Raw genomic sequence first — 27,868 nt, 5'->3', positions numbered from 1 at the left:
TTGCATCTCTAAGCTCTAATTTGGTAATTAAGTATGCCTTAGGCCTCTTAAAACATGCTTTTACTTCTGTGGCTTTTGCTTCCTCCTCAGTGGCTCCCACTGCATTCCAGATTTAGCCACTAAAATGTTGTCCCAACATTTACAGATCACAGGGATGACACTTCATGCCCTTGGGAGGTTTTTAAAACGTGTGGCATGCAGGCAGATATAAAAATGAATCATATGAGTGGAATACTTTATGCATACTTGAACTAGCATGAGAGCAGTCTTGGAAACAGCAAGCCCATGGGAGTAAAGGTGTGCAAACAGGGGACCCTAGCAGGTCTGAAACAAGACATTGCTTTCCAAGGCCAAGAGCAAGATGGTGGGCCTACTCATTCCATGTAAAAGAATTCAAGTGTACTGGTGGTTAGAGCTTCAAGACTGGTGATGGGAGAGCATCCGCCAGCACACTGGAGACAGTGAAACAGATTTTAGGGGGTGGGGGGCAGAAGACGGCATGTGGCAATAAAAGGAAATGACAGGGAGGTATTTGAGGAAGGACATCCCAGAGTTGTGGCTTTTGTTCTCCAATATCTGCAGCTTGAAGCCATTGATTTACTCTGCCTGATGGTTCTGGGCCTTGGCATCAGACCATAATTGTAATTTAGAACTTTTAAAGTCCACGAATCAGTTTACACTGAAGTGCCCTTTTGTGTGTGTACCTGATATTTCTTCAATTCACAGTACTGCCTTTAATATTTAGAGATCTGTAGATTTCCCTGCTGTGTAACCTTCTACCTAGCTAGCTACTTTTCTGCCCTTCTCTTTCTTTTCATTTTTTAAAAATCTTCTTAGAAAGATCAAATCATTAATGGCATTAAAGACTGTACTATAAATTATCTGTGCTGGATTTGTTAATTCTGAACAGAAAGAAAGTTGTTTTTTAATTGGAAATGTTGCAGCTGGAAATCTCAAGGGCTGTGATGAAGTAGATTTCTTTACACATGGGGAAAAGTTAGACAACGTGAAATGAAAATAGTTATATCTGGGGGGGGGGGGCTTAGTTTAGGAACTAAGTTATTCTACCACCTAATGAGCTAATGGCTGAAATGAGATTTGAACTGGGGGCTTCCTGGATCACAGGCCACAGAGTATGATTTCAATTTTATCGATGGGAAAAAACCGCAGAACATCCATACAAACAAAGATGAGATCAGATTATTTTGATTCATGTGTGTCAAACTACATTGAGTGGAGAATCAACGATATCTAAGGAACAACAGTACTGCAGTCCATAATGTTCGTTAATGAAGAGGCATCAACCCAATCAGTGCTATTTTTCTAGAAAAAGAGGTGCTGGAACCCACTCAGCTTTCTGACAGTAAGAGCTGTTTGGCACGTGAACAGACTTCCAAGAAAGGGGATAGACTCTCCTTCCTTGGAGAATTTTAAGCAGAGGTTGGATGACCATCTATCAAGGATGCATTAGTTAGGATTCCTCCATTGCAGGGGGTTGGACTAGATGACCCTTGGGCCCTTTCCAATTCCACAATTCTATGATTATATGGCAATTCTATGATTATAACTGACCAGCAGTTATTGCCTGTATCATGGAATGAGCAGGTACATAGATCACCTGGTTAGGTCACTGTCTTCTACCCAATGGTGAGGTGTACTATATTCCCGTTATTTTATTTATTTCACAAAAATAATATAACTTGTGATTATAGAGAAAACCTTAAAGAAGTTAGAAATTATTTTGATGGATACAAAATCTGCATAGATAAATTAGAATTAGGTTAATTAGCATCCCCTGTTTGCTCTGGGGATGCCGGAAACAACATGTAGGCATGGTGAACAGGTCAGCACTCCCTCCCCTGCATGCACTGTATTGGACTGGGGAAGAAGATTAATCAAATCTGATTCAAGGTTAATATTGCCTGAATTGTATCTGCACCTCACAAATAGCTTATTACACAAGTCTCACTCTATAACTGTGTCCACTCTTTATGTTTGTTCACTTGAATGCATCACTAAGGCGAAGAACCTATGGTGTGCCTCAGTGATGTACTGCTTTTTTGAACAACAGAAGCAGAAACAAAAAGTTAGGCACCCAAACAGATCAGAGAGAAGTACATGTTTTGCAGAGTACTTTAGGTTCAACAAGGCAAAGTCACGCAGATCATGCACGATATTCTTTTTACGAGAAAGATTTTTACATAAGCCTAACAATAAAGACAAAAATGTTCTGTTCAGCCAGAAGGCTTATTAAAATAATCGGTAAATAAATTATGCAGCTTTATGATATTTTGAGGCTGATTTACGATAACCAAGCTGTATGTGTGCAGACACATTCATGGATAATTCAAAGTGATCTGCTTTCCGTGAACATCAAAAATTTGCAATGTGTGTTCTGGAAACCAAATGAATGGCTGCTATCAAATTTCATATTAGATATCTGTAAGTTGTTGTTGTTGTTTTTAATAAAAGGTCTAAAACTGCAGCTCACCAATCATCCTACACCTCTTACATCATAATATGCCACATGTCAAACCAACATGACTGTGCAACGTAGATTTAGTGAGCTATGATGTGACAGCCAATGCCTCTTTCTGGGAGATTGTTTTATTGGACCTAAATGTCAAATGGTGACAGTTAGTTGCTAAAGAGAATCCAAAGGCTGCCCCCACACCCAGTTTATCTGTTATAGGGGGAATAATAGTTTTAAGCACACAAACTAAACCTATTCATTTCCAGGAAATTGTGATACCCTATTACCTCCAGTAAGAGTTCTGAATAGTGAGCACTTATAAGAAATGTTATTCTGCAAGTGTCAGAAGGACCTATTGGGCAATGCCTGTGTAATCAGAAGTGACTAACAACAAAGCATCTTCCCTTTGTCTCTGCCTATATATATATGTGTGTGTGTGTGTGTGTGTGTGTGTGTGTGTGTGTGTGTATCTGCTTTTCTTTGGAGGTTGAGTATCTGGGCCACTCAGGCATGATACCATTCACAATGTTATTTTAAAACAAATTAAAAACAAGGTACAATGTAAGAAAGGTCATACACTGATATCTGAGGCAATGTTTCCCCTTTCAAAGTATTCAGAGCACAGAAAGGTAAGCTACCCTCCCCCCTTGTGGTAAACTGGCAACTTACCAAAAAGGCGAATGGAGGCAAAATTCAAGCAAAATAAGTTTCTTTGAGAACTGTTAGCTCAGTTTTCTAGAATCGTAGAACTGTAGAGTCTGAGAGGTCTCCAAAAGCCAACTAGTTCAACCCCCTACAATCCAGGAATAACAGCTAAAGAATCCATGAGAGATCTGGTTAAAAACTTCTAATGAAGGCGAGTCCACCACCTTTCAAGGTAGTCCATTCCACCTCTGAGCAGCTCTTAGCATTAGAAAGTTCTTCCTAATTTTTAGTAGGAATTTCCTTTCGTGAGATTCCTTCCCTTAAGCTTCAGTTATGATTAACAATAAGCAATTCCTGTTGCAATCCTATGATCACGGAGAGGGCATCCTAGAGGGATTAGGGATCTTCCTCTCAGTTCTGGAGAAAAGGTCCACAGACAGGTAAGGTCTGCCCTGGCAGCTTCCTTGTAGTTGCCATGAAACACTCCATAACTCTCCATCAGTTGGTGGTGGGGAGGGGGAGAGTGTTGAAGTGATTAAGGGAGGCTCTGAATCTGCAAGATTCAAAGACTTTCTGTTTCCCTAATATGTCCCCAGTAAGAGAAAGAAAAGACACCACCCAAGAAGCTGGTGTAGTTATTTTCTTTCCAACTTCACCCCTACCTTCAACCCTGGCTGACACTTTGCATCTGGCTATTCTTCCACCATCAGTTTTCCCTCCTCACCCCATTATGCTATCTTTGCCCACAAAGGCAGAAAGCAAGCTGTGTTGATAACATCACTATAGCAAACATAGGAATCACTCTCCTTCTGCTCCGTGACTATGCTGCTGCCGTTTTATTCATAAATCCATTCCATCACATCTGTGCTTGTGATGATGTGTGTGTGTTTGTGTGTGTGTGTGCGTGCGCGCGCGCGCGCTTCAATAGTATCTTATCACAAAGTAAAACTTTTCTCTCAATGTATGCATCTCTAAATTATTTATTCTAAAATATGTATGTATTTATTTATTTTACACATTTTGTGTGTTCTTTTTGCCAGGGCAGGGGGATTATACAGTGGTGCCCCGCAAGACGAATGCCTTGGAAGACGAAAAACTCACAAGACAAAAGAGTTTTCTGTTTTCTGAGTTGCTTCGCAAGCCAGATTTCACTATGGGCTTGCTTTTTTTAAAAAAACCGCCAATGCATTCCTATGGGAAACCGTCAATACACATTGCTGCTTCGCAAGACGAAAAAACTCGTAGAACGAAAAAACTCGCAGAACGAATTAATTTCGTCTTGCGGGGCACCACTGTATCACAAAATTCAGTGATATTTATAATTTGAAAGACATTTACATTCTGATCTTATTATTAGTAACCTTCTATACAATCGTTTCAAGGCAATATACAATATCATCCCCCTACCCCCAACCCACAAAAAACCAGTCATAAAAATGGAAGCTACATTTAAAACAAAATATAAAGCATGTATTAGTCCGGGTGATTTGAATTAGGTCGCTTCACCTAAACATGTGGGCTAAATGAAATTCTCTATATATGCTAACCAATGTTGTGGTTCGAGGACCCGACCCCGCGTGGTGGAAATGAACACACAGGGACACGTGATTATGGTTTATGGGCATGGAAAAGGCCACAACTTTATTGGTTACAGCAGTGAAAAGGTATTGGCTTAGGCATTGGATGTCCACCACAGGGGTTGAATCACCAGTGGGCGAAACCTGTTGATGATAATACAACTATAGGCTCCCCACTGACGTCACCGGGGGTCGTGCCATGGCCTCCCGCCAAGCAGGCATCGGACGGAATACACGACCGCCGGATTCCTTTAACGGAATACCCAAAATTGAAGGCTTAGGCAATGGCCACACCTAGCCTTCCAACACACCATACCGCAATAATCCAATGCCTAACCTACCCACCAATACCACGAAAGTTGTGACGATTGCTACGAGGTAGGCGAAAAAACCCCCATGGCCTAATGCCATGTGGAAAAACTCCTACCAGGCCCCCCGCCTAACCAGGGCGACCAACCTAGGGTCCATAGCAAGGCCAAGAACCTAAGCTAAGGGAGTGGCGGGTGGGTGATCCGCGGCGAGACGAGGAGGCTGGACGAAGGAGGAAAGAGGCCGGGGAGAGGGCTGGCGCCCGAATTTAAAGTCCGCTGGTTACGCCCCCAGCGGCACCTGATTGGGTGCCGGCTGGTGGGCGGGCGCCAGCCAGGTGAGCCAGGTGAGCAGGGGGCGGAGGCCCCCTGCCAGGGGCGGAGCTCGGGCTCCCGCCCACAACCACTCCCCTCTCTTTCAGGAGGAGAGTCTTTCTTATAATATACTGCACTTTTATTTTTTTAAAAAAATATGAATATGAATATATAAACAAGCATTAGACTTGTCATCTGAATCTTCCCTTCCCCATATTAGAACATAAAATGGAGTCACCCACTGTATTATAATATTGACTCCACCACAGCTAAATACAAGAGTGTGGAGGGAATACCACAGCAAAGAGCTGGTAATTTTTAACCTTCCACTGCCTCCTTTGGAAAAAAAATGAACTTTAGATAATTGTCTGTATAATTTCCAGTTCTGTTCCTTTCAGAAAATCTGAACTTTAGATAATTGTTTCTTAAGTATTCTGAAACTTTTCTCTGACCTTTAGTCCAAGAGAGTAGTAATCCAGCATATTTTACACGGTCACTTCCAACATAGCTGCAGTTCTACTATTTTTGTGGTCGGGTTTGCTAACTCTTTAGAAGCTGGAAGGGTCGGGATATCCTTTTCCTAGGAGGTCCCTCAGAGCTCTTTCTCTATATCACTATATAAAAGTCCAGAAGTAACTTACTGGCTTATTAGTAGGTGGGTTCATACCCTCCAACCCCCTGATTTTAGAGGGACATCCCAGATTCACTGAAGCCTTTTTGGCTTCCGTTTCAGTCTAGGAATGTCTCACTTTCTGTCTCCAGAAGAGCCACTGATATTGGGGAGGAGGATGAGCCAGTCAAACGTCTCCATGGCTGCCACTGCCAAAGTCCAGCCCCAAGTGAGGCACAGGCTCCAGCAGCTCTGCTCTGCTCTGCATTCCATTAACCGGGAGCCTCTGCAGAGAAGGCCCGTTCTCATGTTGCCATCCTCCTGACCGCTAGAGGAGGAGGCACATGAAGAAGGGCCTCAGAAGATGATCTCAGGGACTGGTTAGGTTAATATGAGAAGAGGCGATCCTTGAGGTATTGTGGTCCTGAGCCATTTAAGGCTTTATAGGTCAAAACCAGCACTTTGAATTGGGCCCAGATACAAACTGGTAGACAGTGCAGTTGGACCAGGATCGGGACAATATGCTCAAACCGTCTTCTCCAGTGAGCAACCTGGCAGCTGAATATTTGACCTACCTATGGAATGCTTTAAAAAATAAATTGTAGTGCTTTATTTGATGATTTAATTTTGCTTGTAAACAGCTTTGAGGCTTTCCTTTTTATAAATGAATGAATGAATGAAGTGGTATAGAAATGATTTAGAACAGGCAGAGGCACTCGGCCCTCCAGATGTTTTGGGACTACAGTTCCCATCATCCTTGACCACTGGTCCTGTTAGCTAGGGATGATGGGAGTTGTAGTCCCAAAAACATCTGGAGGGCCAAGTTTGCCTATGCCTAATTGAGAAAAATAAAATATTTTCAGTATAAATATCTCCAGATTCAGGAGCAGTATAAGGGAGCACCAGGTGAAGGGAAGGTATCATGCATTCAACATTGAGGGATTATTGGATGCATTTGTCTGGCCTAGGTGGACTTTTTAATCTGATTCAGTGGGCTCTTATTTTCTGAGGAATATGATAAATATGAATATAGTGGAATGCAAGGCCTTCTTGAGTATGGGAGGGGGGAATGTCTGGAACTATAAAAATGAGTTTGTCCTTTCCAGGGGGAAAAGCACTTCTGAACACAAAGCATGCTTGAATCATAATATTATTGTGTGAAGTACTCCTTAGAAGAGCATGCAGTTAGTATCCTTGAGATTCTTGCTTTGCTTCGCCATTGTTTTGCAGTATAAACACACACTCTCCCAGAAAATTTCATTGTATAAAATGTCCAACATAGTTGCCAACTCTATCACTAGGGTTGAAACAAGCACACATCTGTCATGAAAGTCAGAGATAAGTGATTATATAGATTGCCAAAGAACTACAGTGTACACGAAGATCAGTTACATGGGGACAATGGTAGGCAACCATTTAAATGCCTCTACAGTGTACTCCCCCCCACCACACACACACTGCCCAGGTTGGATAATAATTTCAGAAGAAGAATGCTGGCCTGCTTTGCAGTACTTCAAATGTAAGCTTTTTGCCGGATATCCACTGATTCATCATGTACTAGACCCCAATGGTTAGCAAAGGAGGAGTAAAATACAGCTGGGCAGGTCACAGAGAAAATAATTCAAATTCTCTCTAGCAAGCCACAGTTGGATAATATTCAGTACAGCAACACTCCAAATCCAGATGAAATGGTTGGCTACTATATATATAATGCAAGAAAGGAAAAGGAATAAAGAATATACAAGATATATTCATGTCATAGGACACCTTCACTTGCTTATAGCACTATATGTTGTATTACAAAACCTGTGCTTAAATCTATTAAAACTGGGGTTATGGTGTTAAATATATTAAAACTGGGGTCATTGTTTATTTGTTTTACAATTTGATGTGGCAAAATATTTCCCATAAAATACAGAGGTTGATTTGTCATTTGGTGAGATTCACTTATGACTGGAAGTGGCAGTCTAGTGGAATATTTTCCCTTTAAACATTTTAGATTAGAGAGGTTAGGCAGTTGTGTGAACTAGAACCTGAATGCAAAAAGCAACAAGCTGGAAATCCAGAGAGATAGTCATGGCAAATTTCTGTTTGAATCCAAAGTGTGGCTAAGACCCCTAATGCAGCGAACCCCTCTGTTGTAGGCTCAGGTTGCATATAAGTGTAAATAAATCTGCAGTCTTGGGACATTGCTAGAGGGGAGTCTCAACCACAACCTAATGGAGAACCCAACCCCCAAAACAGCACTACTGAAGAACAGCCTAAGGATGCCTAAAAGAGGGACAAACAGCTTACCAGATGCCCCTTCCTTGTGAGCTTGATTCATCGGGTTGGCCTTTCCACTCCAATGAAAACCTTGATGGATTACCTCTGGCTTTTGGCGGAGGAGGGGGGATCTGTCTGGCTGGATGCCTGCATCCTGGGTACAGGAGAGGAGTGAGTGAGGTTTTAGCTAGACAGAACAGACAGTAGGGTGAAATCTTATGCTGGTTTGGTGTGTGCATGTGGTTTGTGGTTTTGGAGAGATAGGCGGAGTAATCCAAATTCCCCTTGGACTGGGTAGGTTGGGATGCCTCCAAACGAGACATACTAGAAGCAGGGAGGGGCTGAGCTAGCCCGAAACCCATTGGATATTCAGCCAGTCTCACTGCCATCACCCAATGACTTTGGGCCTGATCTGGGCCAAACTGCTTGCTCCCACCTCCAAGTATTACCTACTTCATCATGTGTAGCAGGGCTGTGGAAGAGATGGTATCTTCACTAATCACAAAAGCCTTGTTGGCAGAGTTAAGGTGGAGAGGGGAGAGAGATTTAGATCACAGCCTGATTTGTCTGCATTCAATTGTTGGTCTGAGAAGTGGCCATCTGTTCTGCTTAAAGGAGTTGTAGAATACGAATATCACAAAGAGCAGGCATCTCCTCAAGCGATGTTGCCTGTCTGGAACTGTGATCATACCTCTTGCTTCTCTAGATGGAGAGTTGTGTGTGTGAAGAAACACCTGACATTTGTGTGTCTGGGATATCCCTACTGTACAATGGGCAAAAAATAGTCTCCATTGTCCCACCCATTTTTCTCCTCTGGCCCTGCCCACTATTGGCAAGCGGCCCCCACAAAGTTGCAGCCCTCTGGCTGGAAAGGGCTTTTTCTACCCTGTTCTAAAATGTATTTCAAAGCCAATGTATTTCAAAAGACAGGTGAAACGAATCCCACATACATATCAATGCTACTTAACTCATCTCACCACTGGCCAGGACTGGCATCAGCACCTGGCATCACTGGACAGTTCTCAGGGCCAAACACCCTGGCAAAGCTCAATATTGTTTTATTTTCTCTGTCCAGCTGCTAAGTCGAGCTGCAACTTTAATTCCTCACAATGCCCCCAATGTAGCATTACAGTGGTACCTCAGGTTACATATGCTTCAGGTTACATATGCTTCAGGTTACAGACTCCGCTAACCCAGAAATAGTGCTTCAGGTTAAGAACTTTGCTTCAGGATGAGAACAGAAATCGTGCTCCGGCGGCGCAGCAGCAGCAGCAGGAGGCCCCATTAGCTAAAGTGGTGCTTCAGGTTAAGTACAGTTTCAAGTTAAGTACGGACCTCCAGAACGAATTAAGTACTTAACCTGAGGTACCACTGTACTCCAGAGTATTTGTGGGAAATTAAAATGTCAACTCTGCTGCATTTTGCTACTGTCAGCAGTTAAGGCCAATGGCGATGGGGCCTCACCAAAGAGTGCCTTGCCAGGGGGCCCTTCAAACCAGCAGCTGGCCAAACTCTTTTGCAGCTCACTGTCAAAGCATATTCTCTGCATGCAGGAGGTCCCAGCTTTAATCCTTGCCCTCTCCATTTAAAAGGACCAGGCAGCATGTAATGGCAAACCCGTCTACCTGAAACCCTGGAGAGCCAGTCAGAGTAGATAATACTGGACCAGATGTGCCACTGGTCTATTTTCTTATAAAGCAATTTCATACACCTGGGGATCCTGGTGCTTGAATCTGTGGGAAGGCTTGCATTTACAGTGCCTATAATTCATTCGAATAACTGCTGATTGGTCTTATTCTACCTGTGGTGAAATAAGAGGCTCTTTTGACAAACTGTGTATCACAAGATAAAACTATTCCTGTCCACTTCAGACAGTGGGTGGGAAAGGGACTGAATGATTGAAAACTCCCTCATATAAATATCTACATAGCAAACACTTAACCTAGCCTCTCTGCTAACCTAATTTCTGCGTGCATGAATATTCTTTCAGTAGGAAGCATCCAGTCACTCAGCCTAAACTGACACAGTGCTTGAAAAGCTCTACTCATGTGACACCTGCTACGTCTAAATTGGTACAGCCCAAGAACCATTCTACCACCTGATAAGCTGTTTGTCTCAAAACCCACTGATGTTTGTGTCTAATTTGATGTCTTATGGACACATAAGTGGAATGGAAACTGAAATGGCAATTCTGCATATTTCCTCTCCTTTATGAGAATAGTCAGCTCTCTGTGGCACAAGGTTGAGGATCCCTGCCAAGATTCTGTTAGTATGATAAGGAAGATAATTGAACCTAAAATTCATTCTTACTCACAAAATTGTGGTCACCCAGCTCTCTTACCTAGGCAAAAAAGCAGAGCAGCCAATGAAATCCCTTAGAAATTCAGGAGCATTCACTTTACCCAGGAAATGCAAACCTTATAAGAAATTTAAGGTAAAGGTAAAGGTACCCCTGCTCGTACGGGCCAGTCGTGTCTGACTCTAGGGTTGCGTGCTCATCTTGCTCTAGAGGCCGTGAGCCGGCGCCGTCCGAAGACACTTCTGGGTCACGTGGCCAGTGTGACGAAGCTGCAGCTGGTGAGCCAGCACCAGCGCAGCACAGGAAAACGCCGTTTACCTTCCCGCTATAAAGCGGTACATATTTATCTACTTGCACTTAAGAGTGCTTTCGAACTGCTAGGTGGGCAGGAGCTGGGACCGAACGATGGGAGCTCATCCCGCAGCGGGGATTCGAACCGCTGACCATATGATCGGCAAGTCCTAGGCGCTGAGGTTTTATCCACAGTGCCACCCGCGTCCCACACTGAACTAAAGAAATTTAGTTCAGTGCAAACTTAGAAAATTCACACTACTCAAAACAATATGCAAAGAGAAACACAACTATCCTTCATTATGCACACTTACAATATTGTGATGAAGATCTCAGACTAAAAAATGCATACACAAATGCATATATTAGATAAAAATGCACATAAAATGTATAAAATAGAACTGAAAATGCACTTCTGTACCCTGGCCTTTGACACCTGAAATGTGTTTTCAGGAGCCATTCTATTCCCGTGACTATAATTTAACTGTTTTTAATTTGTTGATGCTGAAGGATGGGTATGCAGGAGTATACTGCAACCTGTTCTTGGCACATTATTATTATTATTATCTTCATCATCATCATCATTTGTTGTTGTTGTTGTATTTTTCACATGGCAGCTCAAAAAAATTTACAATGTTTTAAACAAAAACCAAACATGTAAATGCATTAAAACCAGCATTAAAGAAAAACAATCCAAAAGATTGTTGTTGTTTTTTTTAAAAAAGGATACCAAAGTTAGAACATCCTGCACATGCAAAAATGCCACAAATAATTAAAAGCCAAATGCCTGATGAAAAAAAGCATGTTTTTGCCTGGTGCAATGACAGTGCTAGGCAAGTTGGGATAGAGCATTCCAGAAATGCACAGCCACCACAGAAAAGGCTTATTCTCATGTTGCCATCCTCTAGACTTCCCATGGAGAAGGCACACTAAGAATAGCCTCAGATGAAGATTGCAGAGTCCAGGTTGGTTCATATTGAAAGAGGCGGTCCTGAGCCACATAAGACCTCAGAGGTCAAAATCAGACTACCTCATAGAACATGCATGCATGTGAACACTCAGCCACCCACACCCATACCCACACCCTAGACACCAGGGATGAATTTCAGTGTCTGCAGGGCCACAGGCTCCACAGATGTTAAAATAAAGTGTGTGTGTGTGTGTGTGTGTGTATTCTACAATAAGGAAGTTAGTGTTCTTAAAAAAAAAATCATTCAACATTAATTTGAAATAGAAATTATAACCCAGGAAGCAGGGAGCTGTTTTACGGACAAGGGTATCCTTCAATATGTGTGCAACAAAACCTATTAGAAATATAATGATGATTAAGAAAAGGACAGCATACCATTCTGCAAGCAGGCTTTGACATTGCTCTTCCAGAAAAAAAAGGTTACTTCCTTAATGCAGTACAATTAGTCACACAAAAATAGCACTGCACATCTTTGTTGGAGGATATAAACAATTATAGAGGTCTGTGTTCCTGTGCCATTCTGAAAACAACTTTGGTTGGGATGAGGAGGAAACCTCAGAAGGGCAACAGATTGGAGGGGGAAGGTTAATAAGTGGTATGGACTGCTCACAAAGCTCAAAGAGAAATTCAAATGACTTGTATGTTCTGTTACACTAGCTTGCTGTTTCTAGACACTTACTTGGAAGTTAAATTCCACTGATTTCAGTATAATGTAGAATGTAGGGTTGCATCCAACTAAATTCAACTCAGAGCAGAACCCACTGAAATTAATGAATCAAAGTTAATCATGTCCTTTAACATCAATGGGTCTACTTTGAGTAGAAGTAACTAACTGAGCAGAATTAATATGGTCAACAATCTTCTATGATTCAAAGTATCATAGAAGGTGGAACAGATATTGATACTTTTTGATTCTTGAAATCTAGAGTATCAGCAACAGATTACTGCCTGGTATGTATACGAAGGCCTCCATCAAGGAAGAGGCCAGCAATAGCCAATGTGGCTATTGCGGATGTTGTTTGACTCGCATCAGGCTCAGTCAGCATGACTAAAGCTCAGGGACAATAGGAGTTGTCATTCAACAACACATTGACTGAAGATTGCTCTTACCATCACATGATTTCTCCCAGTCTTCAAATTAGCTGGTGTCTTGCCTACAGGGCTTCAGAGAATCCTGCAGGTATTTGAAGACTGGTTTCATGTCACTGCCACCTCCCTGCCCCCCTGCCCCATAAAAAATCCTCTCTTCCCCAGATTATCTATGTCCATTTCCTTGAACTTTTTCTTCTATGTGTTGTATTCCATACCCGTGACCATCTTTATTACCCTCCTCTGAACCTGTTCCAGTATGCTTATGTCTTTACATGCAGCAAATTGCTCCCATTCCTCCAGATGACGTCTGACTAGTGGTAGGTGGGTGAGGGGGATAGAGATATTACTTCATATAATTTTTTTTTTAAAAAAAACCCAACAACAATGGTTCTAGAATTTGTTTGTTTTGGTTTTATTTATTGCATTTATATTTGTATCACAGCTTTCCTCCAAGGAGCTCAAGGTGGCATACATAGTTTTCCTCCTCCCCATTTTATCTTCACAGCAAGCCTGTGGGGGTAGGTTAGACTGAGAGGCAGTGACTGGCCCAAGGTCACCCAGTCAGCTTCTTGGCCAAGTTGGGAATTTGAACCCTGGTCTGCCTCGTTCTAGGGTGACATTCTAACCACAACACCCAACTGCAAGTTGCCTTAGCCAATTTTGCAGCTGCATCAAACAGCTGTCTCACCTAGTGATAAACTACTGCCCCTACTACTAAGCCAAGGTGTTTCCCATTCTGTACTGGTGCATTTAATTCCCCCTTAAATATGTTAGGACTGGTGATAAAATGTTGCCTTTCAAGGCAACAATGTTGCTCCCCTGATTCTGACAGGATGGGGAAGACATGTCCTGATGGTACAAGCCTGGGACATTTTGCTGGCAAAATCTTTAGCTTTGCCCCATATTAGTCCACTTTCTTCCATTTAAAAAAAATAAAATAAGTGCAGGGTTTTAGCCAAGGCTAGCCCCACTCAATGTAGATCCACTGAAATTAATGGACATGGGCAACTTAAGTGCATTAATTTCAGTAGATTTACTCTGAGTGGGGCTTAGTTGGACACAACCTAGTAATTTTGAAGAAATAAATAAAAGAGCAGACTGAAAACATTGACTGAGAATCTTTTCTCATGAAACCTTTTTGCCCTCCCTGCTTTCCTCTTTCTCTCCTCCCCCCAATCCAGTGAAATCTGAAATGGTGCTTCGGAGGCAGAGTGAAGATTCAGCAAGTCACCTGCACATCAGCACACATGCAACGCTTGAGCCATCCATGGATATGCACTGCTTAAGGGACTTAAGTGCAGCCGGCGACTGTATCAATCAAACCAATGAAGAGCAGTCCCTAATGTGACAATCCACACATTCAGAAAATTATCTTTCAAGACTGTTTACTGTTCATTTGCTGCCTGACCTTCAAGTAAATCTGTGTGCCAGGAAATGAGGCCAGGGTAAATTTTATAACTCAATGACAGTAGAAAAGGGATCCAAATTTGTCTTCTTCCTTCCACGGTGTGAATGAAATGACAATTCTAGAGTGTGACAGGATTAAAGTGTGCCCTTCCTTTTCAAATGGAAATGCTAAGGTAAGTTGTCCTTCAAACTTTGCTGACCTAACAACTTTACTGCCCCCCTCCCTTTTTTAGTACATGCTTGATACTAATTCTCCTTTACTCAAGCTGGCTTTGCATCAAGATAGGTTTCTATTTGAGGAGTCACTGAGTCCTTTGACTCAATGTTACTCAATGTTAGTCATATTCAGAGTAAACCCACCTAAGGGACCTAAGTTAGTCATGTCTATTAATTTCAATGGGTCTGTTTATTTAGTTCATAAAATTTACACACTGCTTGGTTCTTAAGAGCCTCAAATTGGTTTACAAAAAAAAAAAAAAAAAAGCAATGAAATTATCCATAAGAAGAATGAACAACAATAATTTAAGACTTTTATAAAGTTAAAATAACAATAGATTGAAAACAGATTAAATATTGCATCAGCTTTCTGAAAATTTGGGTATAAATGTTTTTAGCAGGCACTGAAAAGAATACATTGAAGGCGCTTGTCTGATATCAATTGACGGGGACTGTAGGTGCTGCCACAGTAAAATATCAAGTTCTTACAAATGCGGAACAGGTATCGTGTAGTACCTGTAACTCTGTCAGTTCCATTGACTGAAGTGGTTGATTGGGAATATATGGGGTAAAGGGAAAAGGGAAAGGAAAAGGGAAAAGCCAAGTGTGTCTCCCTGGGAAGAGCATCCCATGGGCAGGGAGCTACTGCTTGAAAAGGCTATGTTCATATTGCCACCTTCCAGGCCTCCTGTGGAGGAAGCAGATGGAGAAGGACCTCAGACACTGATCACAGGGTCCAGGTCAGTTCATGTGGGGAGAGGTGGTCCTAGAGGTATTTGAATCCTGAACTGCACAAGACTTTATACATTAAAAGCAGCACTTTGAATTGATAAGCACACAATTCAATATCATAACACAGTACATAATTTTTCATTGTTATTCCGTTCCTTATTTACTTCTAGATGCCCAAATGTCAAGCTGTTATCTGTCCAGCCTAATCACAAATTTCTACTCCTTCCACTTTAGAGTGAAAGCTCAACAGTCGCTTATATAAAACTACTTATTCAATGAAGAAAGAAAATGGCTATGCACACCTAATGTGTTCCTTCCTTTTCCACTATCGCTCATAATATAAAAGACCTCTACATATGTTCAGGGCTTTTTTCCAGCAGGAATTCACCAGAATTCAGTTCCAGCACCTTTCAGGTGGGTGCTATTGCCATTATAAGAAAACAAGGGAGGCGTTTCTGGTGAGTTCCGGCACCTCTTTTCCTAGAAAAAATAGCACTGCATATGCTGTTGTATATAGACATAGACTTCTTTGTGACACATTCCAAATACACTGACCTCCTCTATGCATTTTTTAAAAAATGTTCTTGTAACATAAAAATTCAGGAGGAGTGGAATGGAGTACAGACCTAACCAACAGAACAGAGAAGGAACAGAACAGAGGAAATATGCTGATCCCTACATGACGTTCACAAAAAAATCAATACACTAGATATTTCCAGCACTTCAGAATTAGCCACAATCCAATTAGAAGATAAATCTGTCCTAGGAAGTTTTAAATTCCTTGGTGACTACCGTATCTTAAAATCATTCTAACCCAAGTTGTGACTTTCAGCACCAGTCCCAGACATTTTGAGAAAGACTGAAGCCCAATTCTCATTTGTGAAGAGAAAGAGACATTTGCAAAATAAACAGAACAAAGCAAGCAGAAAGAAATAAAACATGACACATGACACTCTGTTGTGTTATATTTATGCATTATATATATTTACCTTGATTTTTCTCAATTGTGAAATTTGGATTGTTGGCCATTTCCTGTGGAAGGTTGTAAACAAAATAGTGTCCATTTTTAGGATCATCTTTGTCAATGGCTCTCATCGTATGAATGACCTACAACAGGATAAAGAAAACAAAAAGTTTTATCTAAATCAAAATCAATTCACAGGTTTGACTAAACTGCACATGGGAAGGGGGGAAAGTTATGGCTGCAATCCTACATCCAATTACCTGGAAGTGAGCCCTATTAAACTCAATGAGACTTATTTCTGAGTAAACATTTATAGGATTGTTTTGTAAGTTTAAACCAGTCACATCCCAGTAAATTCATTGAGGGTGATGTGAACTAAGTTTGTTGGACATAGTTCCCAGTGAAATCAATGGCACAAGTAATGACTAGCTTGCCCCATTAATTTCAATGAGATTTAAATCCAGCTAAAATAATTAGTCTGGATCCAACCCATGATAAAACTAGACTTATCTAGGATTGCCAACTTTTTTACAAGCCTTTGCTCCTGTGCCTTCTTACAGCAGCTTTTTCAGCAGATGTTAGCAAGAGATCATTGCCAAAGCTAAGCACTTTTTAAATTCTCTTGATTTTGGGTAGGGGGAGGGGATAAGCATATAATTCACTTCCTGCAAAATTAAGTCAACCATAACAGCCCTGTGCTAACCATTTTTTTGCATCATAGTAATTCCCATTGGTTTCAATGGGCCTCAATTTGGAGCAAGTATGATGGAGCCTGCAGCCTAAAAGTGTGTAACTTGAGCTGTGTTGTGCCCCGCATTAATCGCTAAGAAGCTCCAGGTGTTCCCTGTTCAGCAATTCTGCAACAGTGAGTGTGCTGGATGAGTAGTTGCTATTAGCTTCACTGTTTATTAACGTTGTGTCCTTTGACATGTGTTAAATTAGCACAGCGAAGGTAGGAAGATTGTGTTCTCACCAATTATTGGTGTTGTGAATAATTTCTCAGCTTATTTCATATATTGTTTTGTCCTTGCATAGAAATACCAAAGGCTATAACTGCTTGCATTCCATGACATTTTGGCTCCAGTGTTATCTACCTACCTAGCAACCCACCCACTTTCCAATGCTCATCACATCTCACTCTGAAAATTAATCTGGAAACTATGTGAGAACAATTCAGAGGATTTTGGGAAAACATAACTTGCATCTTTAATAAGAGACATTTGAGGCAGGTGGAGGCTGTCTTCAGGGCAAACTGAGGTTAGTGGGACAGTGCCTCATTGGCCTAATGAACCAGCCTCCACTGATCTATGGTTAGACGCTTGCTTAAAACTTTCTCTTTCATGCCCACTTCCAGCTTCACCACATCTTGCATTTGTCTGAAGAAGTACTTTTTGTGTGTCTGTCCCGATTCTACTGTCGACCGATTTAATGGAAGGGTACCATTTGTTGTATTATGAGGGAGGGAGAAATGTATCTTTTACTTGCTCCGCAGCATGCACAATTTTACAAAACCTCTATCATGCCATCTCCCCAACTTAATCTTCCTAAGATTAAAGCAAGATTAGGCTGAGTAACTGTGTAGACGGAGTCTTATTAAATGTAATGCTTGAATCTCCTGAATCTCTGTTATAAGCTTCCATTAAAATCATCCACCAAACTTACACAAGAAGTTGCAATTCTCACTCATCTTCACATTTGCTTTTTCTTTTACTAACTCTCTTCAACACGGCTGCTTTCCTCCAAGTTATGTGGGATGTCATATGAAATAGTGTTGGGTGTGTGCGTGCCAAGTTTGTTGTTTCAGATACTCAAGTCAAGAAATTAAGACTTCAGGTTCCCATAGCAACCTTCACCTCACCTTTATGCACATGCAATGCCTACAGTGAAGCATTTTACCACATATACAAATATGATGTCATGCAGGCAACTGCAAATGTTCCTGCTATGTGGGCTCTGGCAAAGGCCCAATACCTTTTTGGTGCCCTGTTCTTCTTCTTCTTTTTTTTTTTTTTACTGTGCTAAAGGTAAGTCATATTTATCTCTTTCTCTGTGTGCTGAATGACTGCTTAATGAATGACCATTATTATAGTAACTCCTTGGCACTTTGCAGCATGGAGATTACAGCACAAGAGAATGAAAGGGAGGGGGGCATTCGTGATTGACCTGTCATTATAATGTTTTCCACAATTTATTGCTTTCAGTATATGCAGCACTGTGAATTGCCAGAACAATCTGCATAAGAAAAAAGTGTGCCTTGGTGGTGGTGAGGTGATGCTCTGAAGAATAACATTTGAAGAACCAGTCATCACATTATTGTTCTTTCACATTGTTGTACATTGCCTTGATCTTTTCATATAATGAAGGAAAAGAGTCTGGATTGGAGTCGGCAGTACAGTGGTACCTCGGGTTAAGTACTTAATTCGTTCTGGAGGTCCGTTCTTAACCTGAAGCACCACTTTAGCTAATGGGGCCTCCTGCTGCTGCTGCGCCGCCAGAACATGATTTCTGTTCTCATCCTGAAGCAAAGTTCTTAACCTGAGGCACTATTTCTGGGTTAGCTGAGTCTGTAACCTGAAGCATATGTAACCTGAGGTACCACTGTATTAGTTTCTCTTCTGAAAACCCTGCACCACATTGTCACTAGTCATTATTTAAACAGAGATAGTTTTGTGATTTACTGTGGTTTTTGTGTTGTAGATTGTAAAATGCCTTGAGTTTCTGTGAAAAATATATAGGGTATTTTTGCTTCTCCCATATGCCCACTTGACCTCTTCAGACACTATTACTGTTGCCATATAATACTCCTGCAGTTATAAGAAATTGTTCTTTTAGTGTGGCAGCATCTACACTTTGGAACTCCCTGCCAATTCATGTCAGGAATGCACCTACATTGTATTCTTTTTTGAGGTGTGCTTAAAACATTTTTGATCAGGCAAGCCTATTCAGAAACATCAGTGTTGAAAAATCTTCTTTCTTTTTTTTCTTCTTTACTTTTAGGTAGGTAGCCATGTTTGTCTGACGCAGTCGAAATAAAAATAAATTAAAAATTAAAAATTAAAAATTATCCAGTAGCACCTTATAGACCAACTAAGTTTGTTCAGGTATAAGCTTTTGTGTGCATGCATCTGAAGAAGGTATCTGAAGAAGTGTGCATGCACACGGAAGCTTATACCAGAACAAACTTAGTTGGCCTATAATAATAATAATAGTAATTTATTATTTGCACCCCGCCCACCTGGCTGGGTTTCCCCAGCCATTCTGGGTGGCTTCCACAGAGACCAAAAATACACTAAAATGTGATGCATTAAAAGCTTCCCTGAACAGGGCTGCCTTAAGATGTCTTTTGAATGTAAGGTATTTGTTTATTGCTTTGACATCTAATGGGAGGACGTTCCACAGGGTGGGCGCCACTACCGAGAAGGCCCTCTGCCTGGTTCCCTGTAGCTTTGCTTCTCACAATGAGGGAACCGCCAGAAGGCCCTCGGCGCTGGACCTCAGCATCCGGGCAGAACGACGGGGGTGGAGACGCTCCTTCAGGTATACAGGACCGAGGCTGTTTAGGGCTTTAAAGGTCAACACCAACACTTTGAATTGTGCTCGGAAACGTACTGGGAGCCAATGTAGGTCTTTCAAGACCAGTGTTATGTGGTCTCGGCGGCCGCCCCCAGTCATCAGTTTAGCTGCCGCATTCTGGATTAGTTGTAGTTTCCGGGTCACCTTCAAAGGTAGCCCCACATAGAGCGCATTGCAGTAGTCCAAGCGGGAGATAACTAGAGCATGCACCACTCTGGCAAGACAGTCTGCTGGCAGGTAGGGTCTCAGCCTGTGTACCAGGTGGAGTTGGTAGACACCTGCCCTGGATACAGAATTGACCTGCACCTTCATGGACAGCTGTGAGTCCAAAATGACTAATAATAATAATTTATAAGGTGCTACTAGACAATATTTATTTATTTATTTATTTATTTATTTATTTACTTGCTGTTAATTTAAATTCTCTTTTAACGGTTTTAACTGTGGTTTTATCATTTTTATATTTTTGTAAACTTCTTAGAGGTTTTACTACAGTCAATTTTTATATGAATTTTGTTAAACAATAAGTAAAACGAGGTAAATTTGTCTGGTGTGAGCCGATAGAAAAGCAGAAAGGGATGGGGAGCAGCCCTTTTTAAAATTTGCAGATTTGTGTAAAGAATGCAAATCAGAAAGTGACATGCTTTTCCAGTGGATCTGAGATTAGCATTCTGCTATTATGGGTTCAGAATAAAAGCAAGAAGAATTCATTTGGCAGTGTTATACATCAACAGTTTTTAATGCATTCTGTCACGTCACCGGCAGTCGTGGTTGCCACTCTCAATTATATCAGGACCCAAAATAGAACACGTGGAGGAATGAACTGCATTAGATGGTTCACTCAGTATATTTACAGACTGCAAATAAGGTTTTCTAAGAGGTTGAGATGTAATCAAGTCCCCTAAGGTGATTCAAACTCAATTTAACTTAGCTGTTAAGTTAACCTACAAATCTGTAAATATATTCAGATAGTAGAAAGCAATCACATTCTTTCTTTGTGTCAGATGATCAAGAATTTATTTGGAAGACACAAGAGAATTCAGATCTAGAGGAGCGCCTCTATATTCAGTTTATTCTTGTATTATTTTTCCTCCCACATGATTGCTATGCTGAATCTGCATTTGAAATTGATTTCTTTGTAAAACACCCACCCACTTCACACTCTCTCTTGGCACTCTGGTGCACGACTATCCTGTAAATTTTGGGTACCACCACTTTATCATTTTTTTGCAGTCTTCAGTTCTACACATTTCCAATTCAGTTGGCAAGTGCTGTTTTTTTTTATCATGAAAATTCATCAATGCTGGAGTGCACATTTCTTCCGATAAACACATTTTGTGTGCAATTTTGCCTAATGTACACATTTTTGCAAAACAATCCCCCTAATATAATGCATTTTTGTATGTTATTTTCACTGATATAGGCATCTATATACATACTTTACCTAGTAAATGAATTTTTGTACACATTACCCGGCCAGAGAACTGCATTTCAAAATACAGAGAAGTTTAAATTATGAAAGATGGCTGTTTCACTTTGCATATTGTTTCAGAAAGTGTGAATTTGATAGCTTTGCCTTTTAATGTGAAATGAATTTCTCCCCTATCCTTATATAGCCCTGAATTGCTATATAAGGTTGGGATCCCCAAATGGGTGTCACCCTGCCCTACCATGAACATTCCAGTAATGTTGCTAGAGTTTTTAAAAAGGGCAGCGGGGGGGGGGGGGGGGCAGAAAAGGGGAACAAGAAAAAGCACAAGTGCAAAAGAGATCAAAGTTAAGAGTTGCAGTCCCACTCGCAGTGACCTCTCCCCTCAGAGCAAGGCCTAGTCTAAGGAGGTAAACAAACTGGACAAGGACAATATTCTGCAATTTTAAACTGACCACAACTCTATTGATTCCAAATATAGGTAGAATTTGGCTTAGGCATTGGGTGCATATCTCTCCCAGCATTCTGGTAGATGGTTGAGGCATGACAGGGTCGATCATGGGCTTAATGGGTCCATCACAAGATGCAGGTCTAAATTGATGGCCCTTCCACACTGCTGAACGAAGCTCTATGGCCCATTTGTCACACACCTTGGCCTTTGGACAGAGACTTCCAACTAGACACCTCTGACAGAGTACCCCTGTGGTCACACTGTTCTGAAGTGGAGGTGGGGCACCACTTCACCCCCCCCCCCCATGAGATGATAGACTAAGGATTCCACCCCAGTGCCTGGAGATTCGCCTCTGCTCTCCACCCCTGGTTTATGGCAACCAGGAGGCTATATTGGGGAGAGTGTGGCATATTCTACTAAAAAATGAGATTAATGTTTCTTTCTGAATGGACTGCTACCTTCCTGCATCTGACTCCTATCATTGATTTGTTCAGACTAGAGTGGTACCTCGGTTTTCAAACATAATCCATTCTGGTAGACCATCCGACTTCCAAAACATTTGAAAACCAAAGAAGTTACTTCTGGGTTTTCAGTGTTCGAAAACTGAAACGTTTGACTTCTGAGATGTTCAAAAACCGAGGTACCACTGTGTGTGTGTGTGTATACACACACACACACACACACACATATATATGCAAAGAGAAAGTTCAGCTACTTGATCTAGCCCTAAGCAATGAACAGCTGAAATAAAGCTTTTCTTGTTATTTCTCTTAAATTTCATTTTGAGCAAACACAAACTGAAATTTCCACAAGAGCAGAAAGGGTTAGTGTGCAGGATCTAGTTGCAACACAGAGCTTTCATTCAGATCTTTTTCTCTTTCCGACAAGGATTTTATGAGACTAGTCAGTTAATGAAGTAGTTGATGAAGTCATGGCTGTATCCCCCACCCTCACCCCATGTCCACTTACTTGAGGGCTGTTACATCCCTGCCAGCTTTGTAGCTAGAATGTATTCCAGCTATTTCAACTACATTTTTATCCATAGAGTTCTCCTGTTATCTGAGATGGGGCAAAAGGTTACACATGAGAGAACTTTTTCAGTGGTTGCCCCCAGGCTCTGGAATATGTGAAGGTAAGGCAAGAACATTTCTGATCTTCTTCCTCTAGACACTGTTCACTTGCTTAGATAGGAGAAGTGGAAAGACAGTGATCACCAGGAGGAAGGAAAGCAGGGTGGGGGTGTTCAGGGGTTAGCACTGGGGTCCCTGCTGAGTGTGGGCCTCAGCAGATGCACAGTGAGCCCTGACACCACCTCATTGGGACCTGGACTTCAGTAGATGTTCAATGAACGCCTGGTACTTACTAGGAGCCACATTTCAATAATCTCACTCTTCAGTGGTTTGATAGACTGTTTACTATTATAAACTGGGTAACCAGGACAGGAAGGAGCTGCAGAAATGACTGCTGGAAGGTGCAAATGTGGATTGTTTGCAACAATCAAATCTTGGCACACATAGTTTTTGTATAGGCCCACAATAAGAAACAAATTCTAACTCTATTATCAGGTAAGCTGCTTTGGTAAATGGTGAATTTAATGCCAAACACCCACGAGGCACAAGAATAGCTGGATTAACAACTCTAGTGTCATGCTGTCAACTGCTGTTTATTTAAATTAAAATGTCACTACCCAGAAATAAATGAGGTAGCTACAAAGCTCCGGATTTCTGTCACTCAGCGTCTTCACAAGCTGGATAATAAAAACGATTCTGTTTCATTTGTGCTATATTGCTTCCTAGGAGATTAGGTTCCATTACATCATTCAACACAACTCCAAACTGAATGATGGACAAGGCAGGCACTGTGGATCCAGATTTCTAGGATAGGGTAGAGGAGTTGTTCAACATTTCTCTCCCTTATATGCCCGGGCCTCTTCTATTCTCCTTTCCACCTTGTTCCTGCCTTATTTCACCCTTTCTTAAACAGTTTTTCTAAGAAAGTGTGAAATATCATGATCCCACAACTTCTACTTATACCAGAGAGATGGTGAACAATTCTGTCTTTAAAAGGCTCCATTTTCCCTTTTTATCTAAATCCAGAACAATTGTGGCCATTTTTTGGGGGGTGGGGGGGCAGATATGTCTGTTCATGTGACCTGCACAATGGGTAGATTTAATGGCAGGCTAGTGGTTTCAAGCCTTGCCCCTGAATTATATACCCATTCAGTCAGCCATGTAAATAGACTCTTCTTGTTCATAAACCATAGATGTTTAGGCTTGGCCATGCAGAAAGCACACAAACAATTCCTGATCATGGGCAGACAGCCTACATTCAGTCTCTGCATGTGTAAGATCTGCTCATGTCATTAAATGAACACATGGAGATTGGAGTGATGTTCAAGTCATCTTCATTCTCCTTCATTCTCAGTATGTTGATTGTGCGAACAGAGTTCATGTCACAGTAGCACAGACAGCAAGAAATGTGCAACTAAATCATTCCTTGAGTGTAGAGCAGGAAAGATTATCAGGAGCACAAGCCTGACTCTGCCTAACTACCCTCCTCCACTTCCTGTCTAGGAATACCATAAACTCCCATTCCCTCTTACAGGTGTGGGGAACCTTTTTCAGCCCGAGGGCTGTATTCCATTCTGGAAAGTTTTGCAAAATCCACGTACCAGTGGTGGACAAGACCAGAGGCAGAAACTGGTGAAGAAATTAGCCTGTTGTTTACCTTTGTACACTAGACTATTTTCTAACACATTTGCACACTTCTCCCTATGTGCCATCGAGACAAGCAAGAGACATTATCAGAGTTCAAGGACACATTCCAGCTAGACTTGTGATGTGAAGTAGGGCCTTGGAGGGGTATGGCCTACAGAAAGTTCTGAGGGCCAGATAGAGAGGCATGGGAGGCCACATTTGGGCCTGAGGTTCCTGTAGCTGCCCTAGTGCCACATATGGTACCCTGATCACTGACCATGTTGACCCTGGGAGAATGAGGCCAAAACATCTGGAGAGAGTTGTGTTGGCTACTCATGGTCTATACAGTACCAAGTGACTCGCTTGGTCTAAGTATAAGATACCTTCCTATTTTCAATTTCACACATAATCAGGGAAAATATTTAACTCACATTAACAGACAGGGAACAGGGAAGGTTTTTTGGGGTCAGGGCAAACCCACTATACAGTGTGGACAACAGAGAAATATTTACTTTTCCGGTTTTTCCATTTTCACACAAATAGGCTTCATTCCCTGATGCAAGTTCGGGAGCGTTGTCATTTACATCGAGAACTTTGATAGCAACAGGCACTCGAGATATTTGACTGGGGTTTCCTAAGAGAAGAAAAACACAGTGTGGAAAAGAAGAAAAAAGAAAGGTAAGCACACTTCATTTCATACTAATGACATAAAGGACCCAAGGTAGACAGACAGTTCTGTGCTGAAAGCTTGCTGGGCCTTTTCTGCTTCCAATAATTGGGCTGCTTTATCCAATGGTCAAGGGGAAAAGATAAAGAAGAATGGGCAGCAGTTTCACAAAAGGGAGACAGCAAATAAATCCTTATTGCAAACAGCGTTTGTTGGAGATTAGCTTGATGAAGACCTTCTTGGACTAAATTGGTAGATTCTTTTTTCTGATGAAGTTTGCATTGTTTTATTGATAAAGGGCATTCTGCATGGGGAAAAGAGGCTGTAAACAACCAAGATTTATTTCGTTGCTTATCTTTGCCATTTTACTCTATTAGCCAGCCTGACTGCACATCTATTATTTCAGCTTGGCAAAAAAGGGGGGGCATGGGGGAGAAAGACAATCCAACTCTAATCAGATTTTGTTAGAAAAGTGAAGACTGGAATTGATGTAGGTAAAAGAAGAAAGAAGAAAGAGTACATTTTGATATTATGCAAGAACACAAGTTCATTAATCTCATCCAGAAATGTTGTTTTGAATTGAAATATTTGTTCATTAAGGTTCTGTAAAGTCGAAATAAAAGCTTTGACCCCCATTAATAGCTATAATTTATCACATCTCTCTTTATAGCCCAATTGCTAGATATATTTACTCAGATGTATGTCTTAATTTTAGTCCATGGATGTATTCCCACATAAAATCTTGATCAGTTCATCCTAGTTTATACTTATTAACAGTAGTGGGGGACCTCTGATCCATGGGCTAATTAGGTTATTAAGCTATTGGAATGTGTTGTAGGTGGTAAGATTGACTATTTCTGTTACAGAAGGAGTAAAAAAAGACAGTTTGTGCCCACCATAACTACATGAGACATTGATTGGAATAAATGGGCAACAGCTTTGTTAACTTAGTAAGATCTGCAATGAGCAAAACCCAATTAGCAACAAGCTAACAAACCCTCAATGCTGGTTCCTGACGTTCAGGCAAAAGCTAGGGAAATAAATATCCTGCTATCTATCTGGCATGGGTGATTCCATCATGGCTTTGAACGCAAGGGCAGAAGGCAGGGTGGGTAACCTCCAGTCTACAAACTAATATTTGTCGGCCAAGAGGCTCAAGTTGATCCATGAGGCCATTTCCCCCAAGACTTACCCACATGCCCATTAGCTGATGTGATTTGCGACACCATCTGATGGGCAAGAGCATGGGGCAATATCCTGCATTGGCTGTGTGTGCCTGTTCCCAGAAAGGAACAGCAACACACAGCCAAAGCATCAGGATTTCACCCTCTGCTTAGCAACTTATACATTCTGGAGAGGGCAACAGAAGATGCTTGTTTTTATCAGGTCCGGCTATTTGCCTGTTCAGTATTGTGCATTCTGATTATTAGATGCTGTAGACTGCAGGCTGAACCTTCTGTATGCTAATCATCTGTCTTGCCACTGAACTACAGTCCCTCATTCTAGAGCCCTCATTAGTTCTAATTTGATTAGTTCTAAGGAGAGGATAGTGTAAGTACATGCTAGTGAGTCATTGTCTGCCTTTCCTTTCTTTTTAGGAATATTAGAAAGGTGCACCATGACAAAGCGTGAGAACTCTGTATACTTGGTCATCATAATATGCAATGTATCACATTGGTCGGCAAGATTTCATGCAATTAATTGCCTTCATTGATGCACCATGAATATGTTTAACATGGAACAATAATGTACTTCTTGCTGAGGGTGAGGAGGGGAATTAAGTTGCATGCAAACTGAGTATTCAAAACATTTCAAAAGCATTTTCTTTATCTAAAGTTGATAAAAAAAATACATAAACAATGAATGCATTGGTTTCTTAGTGCCAAGTGTCACATTTAAACACTAAAGATTTCCTTTTATCTAAATTAACGGAATGATGGTGGTTCAAATTTTATAGACATTACAGAGGAATGTAATTAATTAGATAAGCTTCTGAAGAAATTATTCATGCCTCTTGTGACTGGCCCCAAAATGTTTGTCTTTCATCTGAAATACAAACATTAAACCTAAAGATATTATAATTAGAAACTTGATGAGAATTCACTTTAAGAATTAATTTGCTAAACACTAGAGAAGAACTTGCTGAGTATAGAAACCTCCAAAAGGGGATACCCCTAGATAGCTGCACACTGCATACAACAATCATAATGGATTTATTTGTTTTGTCCATGAACTACAGGCTCTAAGAAATTCTAGGGATTGATGTTCTACAGCTCCAATGGGGAGTATGGACCCACTTGTGGGACTCCAGCTCCCATCAGCCCCAGTTAGAATAGCCAATGGCCAGAGATGAGAGGAGTTTTAACATCTGGAGGACCACAGGCATGGGCATAGCCCATGGGCATAGGGAGGTAGGCTTCATGTTAGGGGGAGCAGAACCTCAGTTAGTTAAGCATTTTTATTGACTTACTTGATCTAGGGGGGTAGCTGCCCCCTCCCCTCCACATTGGCTATGCCCATGACCAGAGGTTCCCCATTTTTGACCTACAGTCTGCAAAGTAGGTACATAGAGCATGTAAAATAGCATGTTGAGCCACTTCCAACCTAACCCAGTTGATTACATCACTCCATATTGTGGAGGGGGAATATCTTTAAAATGTTCCTTATTAAAAGCAGCTCACATGTAGTACGTAAGCAGAGCAAGGAGAGCATTACACTGAGCATTTCTCACAGGAAGCACTTGCAGTCTGATCCAGTAATGCTGAATTTAAGGGTTTGGGCTGGATCCTGATATGGCTTAAAACTAAGATAGCTGTACCCATGCAACTGAACAATTATAAGTGGTGCTATCCCTCAAAACATGAAATGTTATATGCAAACCCAATACT

At 41.3% G+C, this 27,868-nt stretch overlaps 1 protein-coding gene across 7 annotated transcripts in view; it reads right to left on the bottom strand.

Moving 5' to 3' along the window:
* The window catches only part of CDH8 (cadherin 8), a 229,095-nt gene that overhangs the window by 10,675 nt on the left and 190,552 nt on the right, over positions 1–27,868 (bottom strand). For 6 of the 7 annotated variants that reach the window (XM_083452451.1, XM_083452452.1, XM_083452450.1 and 3 more), the window contains 2 exons: positions 24,826–24,947; positions 16,190–16,307 (listed from right to left, as the gene is read on the bottom strand). In XM_083452451.1, coding sequence (XP_083308577.1) covers positions 16,190–16,307; positions 24,826–24,947 — 240 coding nt within the window. Of the gene's footprint in view, positions 1–8,223; positions 8,348–16,189; positions 16,308–24,825; positions 24,948–27,868 lie in introns of all 7 variants that reach the window. The other variant, XM_083452456.1, reaches the window with a different exon arrangement.

This window comes from Podarcis tiliguerta (genome assembly GCF_965153285.1).
Source record: "Podarcis tiliguerta genome assembly, chromosome: 8".
Lineage (NCBI taxonomy): Eukaryota > Metazoa > Chordata > Lepidosauria > Squamata > Lacertidae > Podarcis > Podarcis tiliguerta.
Note: the sequence above shows the minus strand (reverse complement) of the source record. Positions and strands in the feature narration are given on the sequence as shown.